The sequence below is a fragment of the Phyllobates terribilis genome, unplaced genomic scaffold (assembly GCF_046119375.1).
Source record: "Phyllobates terribilis strain yellow unplaced genomic scaffold, ASM4611937v1 Scaffold_4__5_contigs__length_816908805, whole genome shotgun sequence".
Lineage (NCBI taxonomy): Eukaryota > Metazoa > Chordata > Amphibia > Anura > Dendrobatidae > Phyllobates > Phyllobates terribilis.
This window is the reverse complement of record NW_027362764.1, coordinates 138,388,106-138,405,802: the sequence shown is the minus strand read 5'-3', so window position 1 is coordinate 138,405,802 and position 17,697 is coordinate 138,388,106. Positions and strand designations below refer to the sequence as shown.

The 17,697-nt window shown below is 41.2% G+C and overlaps 1 protein-coding gene across 1 annotated transcript in view; it reads left to right on the top strand.

Annotated features, from left to right (window-relative positions):
* The first annotated feature begins 1,125 nt into the window (after positions 1-1,125).
* Positions 1,126-17,697, top strand: part of LOC141265119 (ATP-binding cassette sub-family B member 5-like) — a 173,075-nt gene continuing 156,503 nt past the window's right edge. Inside the window, exon 1 of the mRNA XM_073677788.1 lies at positions 1,126-1,277. Within this exon, the coding sequence (XP_073533889.1) occupies positions 1,218-1,277 (60 nt within the window). The 5' untranslated portion in view covers positions 1,126-1,217. The remainder of the gene's footprint in view (positions 1,278-17,697) is intronic.

The window sequence follows — 17,697 nt, the reverse complement described above, 5'->3', positions numbered from 1 at the left end:
ACAGTTCTTATGAGGGTTCCACTGGTGCACTGTACAGGTGTCAGCCTCCCACGTCGCGCTGCGTTCACCAGGCAGGGGTTCAGTACTTCCTCAGGTATATCAGGAGTACCTGGCGGAGCCCCACTTCCTCGTGTTCCTAACTAGACCGTCTTCTCGCTGGGTCTTTCTCCCTCCTGCCCTGCGCTTCGAACTCTCAATCCTGCTCGGGTGCGCTGAAGTCCCTCCTGTCCGTCGGAGTTCACTGACCTGCTTGACCCTTACAGGGATTAGAATGAGGCTTCAGCAACTGGCTATAAAAGCCAGAAGCCTCCGGTTTTTCCAGCCGAGACTTGAAGTACACGACTGGGCCAGGGGCCGGTCCCCTTCTTGCGGCCTACGATCCCTCTGTCTTCTGACAGATGCAGGGCGTACGGGTGCCATTCTGCACTCACCGTACCCCCTAGGATCCATTCTTAGAACTGAGCCTACTCCTCTGCTCCCCACCTGGGCCTCTAGGACTGGGCCCTACTCGTGGAGCAGAGCTCCTAAAGAGACTCTACTCCCGGACTGTTCTTCTGAACTGTCCTCTCACTACTGTTCTCCACTGTTCCTAAAATGGCTTCCCTATTTATACTCCTACCACAGTGCTCCCCCTAACTACTTTCTCCACCCACACCCACTATTGGTTCCCCCTACCTTTGGGTTCCCCCCACTCCAGCCAGGGTCGGGGCTCAGCAGGAAAAAACATTGCATCTTGCCCTTCCAGCTGGCCTGGAGCAGTGTAGTGTTGGATGCAGGTGTTGAGGTTCCGGGCAGCACTCCCTCCTTACCTGAGAGAAGGAGACCCCACACCTCTGGGTAAGGTGCAGTACCTCTGTGGCGACTGAACCCTCAGGGGCGCCACATCTTCATATCAGAATTATTGGTTGTAGACAAGTATCGCTTATAATCATAATAATTCATTATGGTTTTCTAATGTGCCTGTAAAAAATATTGTCTGTCCATGATTTTTTAATAAGCTGTCCAGAAAATATGAAAAGTCAAGTTATCACCCTTTCCAGGAGCGGTGTCAGCCTGAGAGCTGTGTAACTTGTTTGCTTTTGGATTATGAAGATGAATCACAGCCACATGCTTTTTGGTAAATGAAATCGGACTCCCAGAGACGGATCAGCTCCTCCTTTCTTTTCTGACTGCTTAAATCTCACACACTCCGGAGAAAGTAAACTGTAGACATCAGGATGGCAGCTAACCGGAGGATGAAGATGAGGAGGAGAAGAGGAAGAGCCGTACACTCAGGGGTAAGAGATGGCAATGCAGAAGTTAAACTACGTAGAATGTTAGCCAGCTGCGATACTGGCAGAGATACTGAACATAAAGCCGCAATGAGAAATATGATGCAATCATGCAGCAATTTCCTGTACAGTGATCCAGAAATGCCGGCTAGAATGAATTGGCTCAGGAGTTACTATGAGAGCTACTATGTCTACTATCAGTATAATACATGGTTGATACAACTATGAAATGGCAAATACTAAAATCCTGTCATCATAGAGCTGCGTTCTGTGACTTTTGCTTTAATTTGTACTACTATGGTGGCTTTGTCCCATGATTATCTATATTAATAATAATATTGATAATCTTTTTATTTATATAGCACCAACATATTCCGCAGCGCTTTACAATTCAGACAATTTACAGACATTATTGGCACTGTCCCCATTGGGGCTCACAATCTAGATTCCCTATCAGTATGTCTTTGGAGTGGGGGAGGAACCCGGAGGAAACCCAAGCAAACACGGGGAGAACATACAAACTCCTTTCAGATGTTGTCCTTGGTGGGATTTGAACCGAGGACCCCAGCGCTGTAAGGCTACACTGCTAACCACTGAGCCTTGAGGATAGGTAAAAAGAAAAAAATACCACATTTTTCAACTACCGCCAAATAGCCTCCAGTTTTCAGAAAATAACTATTACTAAACATTAAATTTATAGAAAAAACTTAATTGTAAGGCACTTAGATGCTACTGGAGTCATATTCAGATTCAGATGCTAAATGTTCAGCAGAAGAAACACATTGGCAGAGAGAAAAGCAAGGTTGGCAGATCATATTATCATATATCAGAGATTATTGTTACGTGTTTGGGCGCAATGTGCCTGAGAGACCATTTCTAAGAAAACCCTCTTAATTGTAAGACCACCCTACTTATTTCTACGGAATATCCACAAACTTTGCATTTTTCATTCATAAAACAAGCAAAATAAACAATTGTGATAAAAAAAAAACAGAAAGTACGAACCTTCAAACGTGAGACCCTTCAGTCACAATGAGCCTGAGAGGCCACGGAGGTCACACATGGAGAAGAGAGGGAAACAAAAATGTGTGAGCTGTGCCTGTCAGGCATATTGCGCCTGATGCAGGGTTAAATGGGTTGTCCTGGACTTTATAGCCTTATTGGTGTGACACATGGCACCCACGCTGATAAACTGTTCCCGTTGCTGGCGACGGTACATGTCCTCAGTTGCGGAGCTGCACAGCACAGCTCAGCCCTGTCAACTGTATAATGGCTACAGCCAGGCACTACACATCCACCCATATACAAAATAATAGGAGGTTGATGTGCAGTACCCATCCATGGCCATTATACAGATGAATCAAATAAGTAATACTCACCTTACTGATCAACCACCGGTTAAAGAGTAACTTTCATTTAAATATGAAAATCAATAGAACACATGGAGATAAGTAACTTTGTAATATACAGTACACACCAAAAGTTTGGACTCACCTCATTTAAAGATTTTTATGTATTTTCATGACTATGAAACTTGTACATTCACACTGAAGGCATCAAAACTATGAATTAACACATGTGGAATTATATACTTGACAAAAAAAGTGTGAAACAACTGAAAATATGTCTTATATTCTAGGTTCTTTAAAGTAGCCACCTTTTGCTTTGATGACTGCTTTGCACACTCTTGGCATTCTCTTGATGAGCTTCAAGAGGTAGTCACCGGAAATGGTCTTCCAACAATCTTGAAGGAGTTCCCAGAGATGCTTATCACTTGTTGGCCCTTTTGCCTTCACTCTGCGGCCCAGCTCACCCCAAACCATCTCGATTGGGTTCAGGTCTGGTGACTGTGGAGGCCAGATCATCTGGCGTAGCACCCCATCACTCTCCTTCTTGGTCAAATAGCCCTTACACAGCCTGGAGGTGTGTTTGGGGTCATTGTCCTGTTGAAAAATATATGATGGTCCAACTAAACGCAAATCGGATGGAATAGCATGCCTCTGCAAGATGCTGTGGTAGCCATGCTGGTTCAGTATGCCTTCAATTTTGAATAAATCCCCAGCTGTGTCACCAGCAAAGCACCCCCACACCATCACACCTTCTCCTCCATGCTTCACGGTGGGAACCAGGCATGTAGAGTCCATCTGTTCACCTTTTCTGCATTGCACAAAGACACCGTGGTTGGAACCAAAGATCTCAAATTTGGACTCATCAGACCAAAGCACAGATTTCCACTTGTCTAATGTCCATTCCTTCTGTTCTTTAGCCCAAACAAGTCTCTTCTGCTTGTTGCCTGTCCTTAGCAGTGGTTTCCTAGCAGCTATTTTACCATGAAGGCCTGCTGCACAAAGTCTCCTCTTAGTTGAGTCTGCTGCTAGAACTCTGTGTGGCATTGACCTGGTCTCTAATCTGAGCTGCTGTTAACCTGCGATTTCTGAGGCTGGTGACTCGGATAAACTTATCCTCAGAAGCAGAGGTGACTCTTGGTCTTCCTTTCCTGGGGCGGTCCTCATGTGAGCCAGTTTCTTTGTAGCACTTGATGGTTTTTGCAACTGCACTTGGGGACACTTTCAAAGTTTTCCCAATTTTTCGGACTGACTGACCTTCATTTGTTAAAGTAATGATGGCCACTCGTTTTTCTTTACTTAGCTGCTTTTTTCTTGCCATAATACAAATTCTAACAGTCTATTCAGTAGGACTATCAGCTGTGTATCCACCTGACTTCTGCACAACACAACTGATGGTTCCAACCCCATTTATAAGGCAAGAAATCCCACTTATTAAACCTGACAGGGCACACCTGTGAAGTGAAAACCATTTCCAGTGACTACCTCTTGAAGCTCATCAAGAGAATGCCAAGAGTGTGCAAAGCAGTCATCAAGGCAAAAGGTGGCTACTTTGAAGACCCTAGAATATAAGACATATTTTTAGTTGTTTCACACTTTTTTGCTAAGTATATAATTCTACATGTGTTAATTCATAGTTTTGATGCGTTCAGTGTGAATGTACAATTTTCATAGTCATGAAAATACAGAAAAATCTTTAAATGAGATGGTGTGTTCAAACTTTTGGTCTGTACTGTATCTTATCAGGGAAATTAGTTCTTTCTCCTCTTAGATTGATATTTCATTGAAGACAGATTTTCCAATTACTGAGATAGGAGAAGAAAGTTGGTGCTTTTAAAACTCTATGGAGAGGGGAGGCAGAGACACTAGAGGCAGTCACAGAAATTCTGCTGTAAATTCTTCTTAAACTAAAGTTAGAGAGTTCTCTATAGAACTTTATGAGCCCCAACTCTCATCTCCTATCTTGGTAATAGGAAAGTCTCAGAAAAGATCAGAATGAATGATCAGTCCAGGAGGAGAGAGAAACAGATTTCTCTAATAAGATATATTACAAAATTTCTTATTTTCACATATATTATTGATTTATGAACTTATAATATAAACAATGGTTGCTCTTTAAGTTTCCAAATCACAGCTGGTCTCTTGTCTTCTTGCTCTGTCTGGATGGCTATGTGACCACTGCAACCAATCTTTAGTGGTAGCAGTCACATGTCTGTTCAGACGGAACAGACCAGTGGGGGACTCTCAGATTGTCTGTACTGTAGTGATAGGAGATTGGGGAAGTAAAATTTTACTAATTTTCTACTTTACTTGATTCTGTTACTTTTTTAAATTAAAGGGGTTGGACAACCACTTTAAGACTCAAAATGGATTGTTTGTTTAAGGAGTTAAATTAAATTGTCTTGAAGAATAGAATATCATTTTCTTTTTTGAATGCTACAATAAAATAGTTTCATATTAATATTATGAATTAATAATGAATCCAAATGTATTCTGTGTTTTAGACACTTTTATACTTTACAAAATAGTATTGAAAAGTGTCTAGAAAAAGAAGTTTGTGTCTAAGAGGCACCTGATGAATGGAAACATGTCCCGGGGCCCAGATTTTCCATGATGATATTGCTGTGTACTGCATGTGGCTACTTCTATTTATGGCGTGGGTGCTGTGCTATACAACTGGCACATGAGTCTAACTGCTGCGATTACAGACAACTTCTATAAAAGTAGTTTAACCTCTTAGATGCCACTATCATTTGAGGTATTTATGAGGTTGGAAAGGTGGGACAATGTCCCTTCCAATACCTGTCGCCCGATATTGCAGTATTGCAGTGTATTGTACAAGTGATCAAGTGATCGCAGTTTCAAGTTCTCTAGTGAGACCAATAAAAAATGTACAAAGAAGTGAAAAATATTTTTATACATTAAAAAATATATCTAAAAGTTCACATCACCTTTTACCAGGAAAGTAAATAATGCCCTTTGTTGAATGGCAAAAATAAAAAAAAACAATGTCAGAATCACGGATTTTTGGTCATTTTACCTCCACCAAAATAAAAATGGAATAAAAAGAAGTTAAAAAGTTGCATCGACTCCAAAATAGTAGTAGAAAAAAATTACAACTTGTCCCACACAAAAAAGACTTTTTACAACTCTATCATCCAAAAAGTAAAAAAATTACAGTTCTTTGAAGGCGAAGAAGAAAAATTGGAATCAACAGGGGGCCCAGTGGGACTTTGTTGCTCAAGGAGCAGCATACACTTGAAGCCAGTTCTGCTAAGAGGAGTTGTAAAATATGCAAGATTTATTAATGGAGTGTGTCATTATTTTGGCACAAAGCATTGTTGTAAAATACGCTAGCTAAAAAGTGGTATAAATAAGAGATAAATGTCTAATAAGTTTATCAGGATGTACCAAATCTAGCAAATATGAATTCAACTTTCATAATTTTAAAAAGCTCTGATAAAATGAAAGTTGTATAGTTATTGGGTGCTATGGACAACAAATTGTACCCACATGTACGGAAAGACCTGTCTGCCATGGTGTGTAGGGTGAGCCCATCCAAGCTCAGGGGTTTGCTGGCAAATTTCAGTCTGGTGGGCAATTAGAGAGCACTGGCCCACGTGTTGTAGCGGCCTGTCTTTAGCCTGCTTATCTCTGGCTGCCACAATAAAGCACAAGAGATTACAGGCTTTGAAAATAAGGGTGACTGATACATAGATACGGGAACAGAACCGAGCTTACTACATAGATACGGAAACAGAACTTAGTATTCTGCATAGATTCTGGAACAAACCCAAGCTTAATGCACAGGTACATTAAAAGAACCGAGAGAAAAAAACAAGCTTACTATATAAATACGGGAACAGAACCATAATTACATCATAAATACGGTAACAAAACCAAAATTACAGTATAGATAAGGGAACACAACCGAGCTTACTATTTAGATATGGGAACATATAGGGGCACCAATCTTACTACATAAATATGGGAACAGAATTGAGCTTATATCACAGATATGGGAACAGAAATAAGATTACTATATAGATACCTGAACACAACCCTGCATACTACAAATAATAATCTTCATTTTTTAACAAATATATGAGAACAGAACCGAGCTTATAAATACAGGAACAAAACCAAAATTACAGTATAGATAAGGGAACATAACCGAGCTTACTATTTAGATACAGGAACATATACGGGAACCAATCTTACTACATAAATATGGGAACAGAATTGAGCTTATATCACAGATATGGGAACAGAACTAAGATTACTATATAGATACCTGAACACAACCCTACATACTACCTACAAATATATGAGAACAGAACCAAGCTTATGGCATAAATACAGGAACAGAAGAAAACTGATAGAATAAATATAGGAACAGAATCAAGTTTACTACATAAATATGGGAGCACGTGGTCAAAATTATTGGTACCCCTCGTTTAATGAAAGAAAAACCCACAATGGTCACAGAAATAACTTGAATCTGACAAAAGTAATAATAAATTAAAAATCTATGAAAATAAACAAATGACCTGCTTCCACAGAATTGTAAAAAAAATTAAACTCATGAAATAGGCCTGGACAGAAATGATAGTACCCTCGAAAATAATGTGACAAAATGGACATGTTAAATCAAGTTGTGTCCACTAATTAGCATCACAGGTGTCTACAATCTTGTAATCAGTCAGTGGACCTGTATATAGGGCTACAGATACTCACTGTGCTGTTTGGTGACATGGTGTGTACCACACTCAACATGGACCAGAGGAAGCAAAGGAAAGAGTTGTCTCAGGAGATTAGAAAGAAAATTATAGACAAGCATGTTAAAGGTGGGTTTTTCTTTCGTTAAACGAGCGTTACGAACAATTTTGACCACGTGTGTATATACTGTATATGCGGGAACAGAACCGAGCATGCTGCAAACATATGGGAATAGAACCAAGCTACTCATATATTGGAACAGTTTACTACATAGATATGGGAGCAGATTCAATCTTACTATATAGATATGGGAACAGAACTAAGCTTACTACATAGATATGGGAATAGAATCAAGCTTATTAGATACAGTGCATTGTGAAAGTATTTGGCCCCCTTGAACTTTTCTATCTTTTGCCACATTTCTGGCTTCAAACATAAAGATATAAAATTCTAACTTTTTGGGGAAGAATCAACAAGAAGTGGGACACAATCGTGAAGTGGAACGAAATTTATTGGATATTTTAAACTTTTTTAAAAAAATAAAAAATGAAAAGTGGGGCCACCATTTCCAGGAATGCACTCACTTGCTTTTTTAAGAGCGGTTGTGGCCAGTTCTGGATTGCCTCCACTTTATTGACTTGTGGCTTTGTCTCGCCTCTCCCGACAACATATCCCACGTACTTAGCTTCTTCCTTTCCAACGGCACATTTTTTCGAATTTATTATAAATCCTGCCTTCCTTAGAGCATCCAGAATTGCCTGTACCTTATGTAGATGACTAGCCCAGTCTGGGCTAAAGATCACAATGTCATCAAGGTAGGCTGTGGCATACTTCTTATGTGGGGCTAGGATCTGATCCATAGTCCTCTGGAAGGTGGCTGGGGCCCCCCTGCAGTCTGAATGGTATTCGAGTGTATTGGAAACACCCGTCAGGTGTCGAGAAAGGCGTCTTCTCCTTGCCCATCTAAGATGTGGGGATCTGCCAGTAGCCCCTCGTAAGGTCGAGGGTTGTGATATACCTCGCCGGTCGAAGCCTCTCAAAGAGTTCGTCGACGCGGGGCATCAGGTATGCATCACACTTGGACTCCTCATTCAGCTGGCGGTAGTCATTACAAAACCTCCACTCCCCGTAGGGTTTTGGCACGAGGACGATGGGACTCAACCATCTACTCTTCGACTCTTCTATCACCCTGAGGTCTAGCATCCTTTTCACCTCGGTGGAGATTACCTCTCAGCGTGCTTCAGGATTCCTGTAAGGCTTCAAGTTCACTTGTATATGCAGCTCTGTTAGCACGTCATGCTCTACCACTTGAGTACGCCCTAGCAACTCTGAGAACAGGTCCCGATTCCGCTGTAGCAGTTCTCGACATTATTGCTTCTGGGCCGGCGATAGAGTCTCTGCTATCGTGACCTCTTCCACCTTGCCTTCGGGAGCGGCTCCCAGGCAAGGAGCTTCCACAGATTTCCGGTCTTGCCACGGCTTGAGCAGGTTCACATGGTACACTTGATGCGGCTATCTTCGGCCAGTTTGGTGGACTTTATAATTACCTTTGCTGATTTTCTCCACCACCTCGTACGGGCCTTGCCATTTGGCGAGGAACTTACTCTCAATGGTAGGGATTAGAACCAAATCACAGTGCCCAGGCTGGAACTGCCTCGGCCTTGCCGATCAGTTATAGACCCTTGCCTGGACCTCCTGCTCCTGGAGGAGATGCGCATTCACGATACGCATCACTTTTGCCATTCTTTCCTACATCTGGGCGACATGTTCAATGATGCTCCGGTGTGGCGTAACCTCGGCTTCCCAAGTTTCCTTAGCGATATCCAGAAGCCCTCGCGGATGTCATCCATAAAATGATTCAAATGGGAAAAAGCCAGTGATGGCTTGTGGAACCTCCCTTATCGAGAAGAGCAGGAATGGCAGCAGGTAGTCCCAGTCACGTCCATCCTTCTCTACAACCTTCTTGAGCATCGCTTTTAGGGTTTTATTAAAATGCTCTACTAGGCTGTCTGTCTGCGGATGGTAAACGGAGGTTCGCAGCTGGGTAATCAGGAGGACCCTACACAGCTCCTTCATTACCTTGCTCATGAATGAGGTCCCTTGATCATTTAATATCTCCTTCAGCAGACCAGTCCTGGCAAATATATGGACAAGTTCCCTGGCTATGCACTTACTAGATGAGTTCCTTAGCGGTACCACTTCTGGATACCGGGTCGCATAGTCCATGACCACCAGAGTGTATTGGTGGCCCTGGGCTGATTTGAGTAAGGGCCCCACTAGGTCCATAGCAATTCTCTCAAAGGGGACCTCTATCACCAGTAGTGGAACTAAGAGACTATGGAAATGGGAAGTGGGCGCGGTTATCTGGCAGGTGGGGCAGGACCTACAACAGTCTAAGTTTTCCCGGTAACAACCCGGCCAATAAAACCTCCTCATTATTCTCTCCTGGGTTTTCTCAATCCCTAGGTGTCCCCCCAGAATATGTGAGTGGGCCATGTCTAACACCATCCTACAGTATGGCCCTGGAGCCAACAGCTGTTCCACTACCTCTTCACCTTTTAATTTAGTTACCCAGTATAGAAGCTCCCCGTGAACTGCAAAGTGTGGGTACCTGGTATCCGCCCCGGCTCTTGAGCAACACCATTACAAACAGCAACATTTTCCCACACCCCTTTCAAGGTCAAGTCCCAAACTTGAGTTGACCCAAAGTTCTCTCCGAGCACCTCTAATTCAGGGAGGTCGGCCACCTTGGTCACAGTTGCGTCCTCGTCTCCGGCAAGGACACACAGTGGGAACTCATCTACTTCCGATGTCGACTGCAGTATTTCTCTTGGGTCATGGGTTTTCTCTACATGACTCAGTCTGGATCCCTTTCCCCACAAGTCCCAGAACGAGGAAAAATCGCGTCCCCAATATGACTCAATGTATCAGGTCCTTGACCACCCCAACCTAATGGGGTTAGGCGCCACAAACCGCCTCCGTCGGTAGCTCAATCTGCTGCTTCTGCTGTTGTTGGATCTGTTGTATCAGTAGTATATTTGCTGCTGCTCCCGTTGCTGCTGCTGTATGTTCTGCTGGCTCTGCAGGTGCTGCTGCATGCTCTGCTGGTGCTGCGTTTGCTACGCCTGCTGTGCCTGCAACAAATGCTTAAGCAGGTGTTCCATTTTGTCCGGCGTCACTTCCTGGCGTACGACCGCCTTCTCCCAGGACTTGCAGTGCCTCTTACAACAGTTACACGTGTTCGCTGGGAATGCTGCGTGCACTTCTAACACCAGCTGTGGTAGATCAGATCACTCGGCTATGCATTGAGGTATAAACAGAACAGTGTCTCTTTAAATTTTAAGTGGGTTTATTGAGCAGCATAAACCAATGTAAAGTTCATGAAAAATAAACACAGCGCATCCGGCCTAATGGCAAACAAAATAAGAAAAGAGTCCAGCAAAGTCCTTGCACCCGCCGTGGTCCAGCCACTCCGGGTTAGCAAAAATCACACGGTTCAGGGTTAGTAGGAGCAAACACACACTCCTCTCTGTGGAGCTGGCCTTCAGATACTGACCACACCTGAGTGTCTGGGTTATTTAAATCCTAGATACTCCCCTGATTGGAGAGATATGGTAAACGACCTCCCACCCTTCACAATAGTCATTCACAAAAAACACTCCCTTTTACTATAACTTAACCCCTCTCAACAACTAATATACTGGAGGAAATTTTGTGGTTTTTAGTTCACTGAAGCAAAGAGCCTCAGGGAAACATATCTCCCCTCCAGCACTTTACCAGTGACTCTGTCACAATATATACAGTGCACTGTGAAAGTATTTGGCCCCCTTGAACTTTTCAACGTTTTGCCACATTTCTGGCTTCAAACATAAATATAAAATTCAAATTTTTTTTGGAAGAATCAACAACAAGTGGGACACAATCGTGAAGTGGAACAAAATTTATTGGATATTTTAAACTTTTTATAAAAAATAAAAAATTAAAAATGGGGCGTGCAATATTATTCAGCCCCCTTGAGTTAATATTTTGTAGCGCCACCTTTTGCTGCAATTACAGCTGCAAGTCGCTTGTAGTATGTCTCTATCAGTTTTGCACATCGAGAGGCTGAAATTCTTGCCCATTCTTCCTTGCAAAACAGCTCGAGCTCATTGAGGTTGGATGGAGGGCATTTGTGAATAGCAGTTTTCAGCTCTTTCCACAGATTCTTGATTGGATTCAAGTCTGGACTTTGACTTGGCCATTCTAACACCTGGATACGTTTATTTTTGAACCATTCCATTGTAGATTTTGCTTTATGTTTGGGATCATTGTCTTGTTGGAAGATAAATCTCCGTCCCAGTCTCTGTTTTTTGCAGACTCCAACAGGTTTTCTTCCAGAATGGTCCTGTATTTGGCTCCGTCCATCTTCCCATCAATTTTAATCATCTTCCCTGTCCCTGCTGAAGAAAAGCAGGCCCAAACCATGATGCTGCCACCACCATGTTTGACAGTGGAGATGGTGTTTTGAGGGTGATGAGCTGTGTTGCTTTTACGCCAAATATATCGTTTTGCATTGTGGTCAAAAAGTTTGATTTTGGTTTCATCTGACCAGAGCACCTTATTCCACATGTTTGGTGTGTCTCCCAGGTGGCTTGTGGCAAACTTCAAACGAGACTTTTTATGGATATCTTTGAGAAATGGCTTTCTTCTTGACACTCGTCCGTAAAGGCCAGATTTGTGCAGTGTACGACTGATTGTTGTCCTATCGACAGAACCTCCTACCCCATCTGTAGATCTCTGCAGTTCATCCAGAGTGATCATGGGCCTTTTGGCTGCATCTTTGATCAGTCTTCTCCTTGTTCGAGATGAAAGTTTAGAGGGACGGCCGGGTCTTGGTAGATTTGCAGTGGTCTGATACTCCTTCCATTTGAATATGATCGCTTGCACAGTGCTCCTTGAGATGTTTAAAACTTGGGAAATCTTTTTGTATCCAAATCCGGCTTTAAACTTCGCCACAACAGTATCTCGGACCTGCCTGGTGTGTTCCTTGGTCTTCATGATGCTCTCTGCAGTTGAAACAGAACCCTGAGACTATCACAGAGCAGGTACATTTATACGGAGACTTGATTACACACAGGTGGATTCTATTTATCATTACCAGTCATTTAGGACAACATTGGATCATTCCGAGATCCTCATTGAACTTCTGGAGTGATTTTGCTGCACTGAAAGTAAAGGGGCCGAATAATATTGCACGCCCCACTTTTCATTTTTTATTTTTTTTAAAAAGTTTAAAATATCAAATAAATTTCGTTCCACTTCACGATTGTGTCCCACTTGTTGTTGATTCTTCTCCAAAAAGTTAGAATTTTATATCTTTATGTTTGAAGCCAGAAATGTGGCAAAAGATAGAAAAGTTCAAGGGGGCCAAATACTTTCACAATGCACTGTATAATATCCATAAATAAATATTATTATAAAAAACAATAAAAGTACACATATTTGGTGTTGTCGCGTCCAGAATGACCTGACTTATAAAAATGTTCCACTAGTTAACCCATTTAGTGAACACAGTAAAAAAAAAAAAAAAAAAATTGTGGCAAAAAACTATGCCTTATCATCATACCGCCAAGCAAAAAGTGGAATAAAACGCTATCCAAAAGACGAATTTAAATAAAAATGGTATTGCTGGAAATATCATCTTGTTCCACAAAAAACAAGCCGCCCTACAGCTCCATCAGCAGAAAAATAAAAAAGTTATAGGTCCGGAATAAAGTGATGCAAAAATAATTATTTTTTCTACAAAATAGTTTTTATTGTGTAAAAGCGCTAAACCATATAAAAAAAATGGGATATCGCTGTAAATGTACTGACCCAAAAAATAAAGCTGCTTTACCAATTTTACCATATGCGGGATGGCATGAAAAAAAATAATAATAATAATTCCTGAATTGTTGGTTTTTGTTTATTCTGCCTCTCAAAAATCAGAATAGAAAGTGATCAAAAAATGTCATGTACCCGAAAATGGTACTAATAAAAACGTCAACGTATCCAACAAAAACAAGCCCTCACATGACTCTGTTGGCTGAAAAATGGAAACATTATAGCTCCCAAAATATGGTGATGCGAAAACTTGTTTTTGCAAAAAAAAAGCATCTTTTAGTGTGTGGCAGCAGCCAAACATACAAACCTGATATAAATCTGGTATCGCTGTAATCGCACTGACCCGAAGAATAAAGTTGTCTAATCACTTATGCTGCACGAGGAATGGCATAAAAATAAATAAAACCATTTCTTCACCTGCAGTTGATTTGTTCATTCTGCCTCCCAAAGATCGCAGTAAGACTCAGTGCTCATTTATCCTACATTCTGCGCTGAGCAATTACACCAGGGTTTCCATGTAAATCTCTGAAATACATGATTCAGACAGAACTCCTGGCAGAAGATTCCCTATAATGAGGCAGATGGAGGTATTGTGGATACCGTCTGCCCTGTGATCTGGCAGTGTCCATCTTTTTAGACATGCATAAAAGTGCCGTTGGCCACAGTTTTGTGCACCTCTGAAAAAAAGGACAACGCTGAACAGAGGCCAGATGGAGTCCAAAGTAACTCTGCTGCCTCATTATAGTGAATGAATCCCTCGGGAGTTTCATCTGAATTATGTCACTCAGAGATTTAAATGGAAACCCCGATATCAGTGCACAGCGTAGAGCACAGGATCAATGGGAACATTTTACTCAATTCACAAAAAAAAGTCCCCATTCAGGTCCGTCATCTGTTAACGGAAATATAGGGGGCTTTCACCTTACCGGTAGCACAAGGGCTCTAGACAAGCGAAATGTTACTTGCCCCCAAAGAAATTCAGAAAATTCTGTGCTCCTAAATTCAAATGCCCCCTCCTTTCTGAGCCCAGCAGTGTGCCGAAACCGCAGTTAGTGTCCACATGTTTTGCATTTCTGTAGCGATGAGAGCCCACCTACTTTACGGGTGCATGTCTCCAGACGCATTGAGCTGGTCATAACGTAGTGGGCACTACAATGTACTGGTCACTACAATGGCAGTTTGTAATTTTCACTCAGCAACATCCACTGTTGCTTGTTTCTGGAAAACACCCATGGTCAAAATTGTCACTACACCTGTAGATAAGATCCCAAAGGGGTATGATTTCCAAAGTGGGGTCACTTGAGGTAGGATTCTGTTCTTCTAGTACTTAGGGGTTCTGTATATGGAGTCCACAAACCATTCTAGGAAAATCTGGGCTCCAGGGGGCAAATAGCGCTCCATCCCTCCGGAGCCTCGCCGTGTGGCTAAGCAGGACTGTACAGCCACACATGGGTTATTTCTACATTCAGCAGAAACTGTGTGATACATTTTTGGTGCCATTTTTACCCATTTTATTGGGTGAAAATGTAAAATCTGGGGCTAAAACAAAGCTTTGGTGGTAAAAGTAGAATTATTCTTTCTTCATCTGCAATGGTATAAAACTCTGTGAGGCACATGTGGTGTCAACATGCTCACTGCACACCTAGATGAATTCATTGAAAGGTGTAATTTGTAAAATGGGGTCTCTTATGGGGGGGTTCTGCTGTTCTGGCACCTCAAGAACTCTGTTAATGTGACATGGCACCCTCAAACCAGTCCAGCAGAATATGAACTCCAATATGGCGTTCCTTCCCTTCTGAACTTTTCCCTGTGCCTCAAAAGTAGTTTTCGACCACATATTGTGGATCTACGTACTCAGGAGAAATTGCACAACAAATTTTGGGGTCCATTTGTTCCTGTTATTGTTGTGAAAATGAAAAAATTGGGGGGCTAAAACAACATTTTTGTGGGAAAAATATATGTTTTTCATTTTCACAGATCACCATTGTAAAATTCTGTGAAGCACCTGTGCATTCAAGGTGCTCACCGCACATCCAGATAAATTCTTTGACGGGTCTAGTCTAAAATGGGGTCATATGTGGGGGTTTTCCACTATTTAGGCACAACAGGAGCGCTCCAAATGTGACATGACACCCGCAGATTATTCCATCAAAGTCTGCTTTCCAAACCGCCATTCCTTCTTTTCTGAGCTATGCCGTGCACCAAAACAGTAGTTTACCCCCACATATGGGGTATATTCGGACTCAGGAGAAATTGAACAACAAATTTTGGGTTTCATTTTCTCCTCTTACCCTTGTAAAAATAAAAAAATTGGTACTAAAAGAACATTTTTGTGGGAAAAAAGGTATTTTTTTTATTTTCACACCTCCACGTTATAATCTTCTTTGAGGCACCTGGGGGTTCAAGATGCTCACCACACATCTAGATAAGATCCCTGAGGCGTCTAGTTTCCAAAATTGTGTCACTTGTGGGGGGTTTCCGCAGCTTAGGCACATCAGCGGCTCTCCAAAAGCAACATACCGTCCGCAAATTATTCCAGTAAATTTTGCATTCAAAAAGTCAAACGGAGCTTAGTTCCTTCCAAGTCCTGCTGTCTGCCCAACCAATAGTTTTCCTCCACATATTGGTTATCGGCATATTCAGGAGAAATTGCACAACAAATTTTGGAGTCCATTTTTTCCTGGTAGCCTTGCAAAAATAAAAAATAATTGGGTCTGTTCATTTATTTCTTCCACATTCCAAAAATTCCTGTGAGGCACCTGAAGGGTTAATAAACTTAATGAATGTGGTTTCAAGCACCTTGAGGGGTGCATGTTTTAGAATGGTGTCACTTTTGGGTATTTTCTGTCATATAGGCCCATCAAAGTCACTTCAAATGTAATGTGGTCCCTAAAAAATTTTGCTGGAAAAATGAGAAATAACTAGTCAACTTTAAACCCTTATAACTTCCTAACAAAAACAATTTTGGTTCCAAAATTGTGCTGATGTAAAAAATACATGTGGGAAATGTTATTTATTAACTATTTTGTTTGACATAACTCTCTGATTTAAGGGCACAAAAATGAAAAGTTTGAAACTTGCAAAATTTTCAACATTTTCACCGATATTCCATTTTTTTCACATATAAATGCCAAAAATATCTAACAATTGTTACCACTATCATGAAGTACAATATGTCTCGAGAAAACAGTCTCAGAATCAGGGGGATCCATTGAAGCGTTCCAGAATTATTACCTCATAAAGTGACACTGGTCAGAATTGTAAAAATTGGCCTGGTTATTAAGGTGCAAACTTCCTTGATGTGTAAAGAGGTTAAAAAGAGATGTGTACCTAGCATAAAGAAAGTTACAAAAAGTTACACACAAACATAGGTGGCTATGTCTGACTACCACAGTCAATGGATCTTTGGATATCTCATTTGTTATTTTTCAAACACTCGGCCAATGCGAGAGCATAATGTGAGTAGCAGGGCGGGCTTATACTGTACGACTTGCGTCATTAAACGACCGCCAATAAGCTATAAACAAGCTAACCAGTCATATAATATTCTGTTTAGACAGGCTGTAAGAGGGCAGTAACAGACCACCCTTTGCATGTAGGTTTCCATTGTTGTTGACAGCACTGTTTACACAGGACGATGTGCTGCCGACAATGATGATTTTCCATCAATCTTAAAAATCTTTTAACCTGACGAATAAGCATTTTGCTCGTTAGTTGAATGATTGACAGCCTAATTACACTATAAACAAAAACCAGCGATTGGATGATCAGTTGTACAATGTAATGCAATACCATAGTTGCACAGTACATGAAATACACAGGAACAAATGAAGCAACAAGTCATGGTACATATAGAAAAAGCATATAAACAAAAAAGTAATAATAAATTAAAGAAGAAATAAAGAACTTTGCCAGAGTATATATCTGGCAAAAATATGAATGGGTCAGCACAAAAAATAGATGAAAATTTACAGAAAAAAATGTGCACAAAGAACCCAAGAATCTAATAAAAATGGTAAACCTTTGTTGAACTGAATAGAAAAACACATTAAATTATATAAAAAAGTGTGCGACCAACAGGTGGCACTACAACTATATGGTATAGCAGGAGGTAAGTACAGTAAACATCACCAATAGGGGTCAGATGAAGGCATTGCACTGAAATGTGAGCTGGGACCTAGCACCATAACAGCAGGAGGGGATGTTTATCCCATACAGAATATATTTACAAGTAATTACAGATTAACATCACGTTTTCTATGCTAATTTTGCATGTGCATTTACTCTGGTTTACATACATATATTAGCTTGCCATTCTGCCTTTATCTTTTTTGTAGTATGTGAATTCTGGACTTACCTATCCTATTATTGTGGTGCCACCTGTTGGTTGCACACTTTTTTTTATCTATTTTAATGTGGTTTTCTACTCATTTCAATAAACAGTTATAATTTTTATTAGATTCTTAGGTTCTTTGTGTATGTTTTTTCTGTAGGTTTTC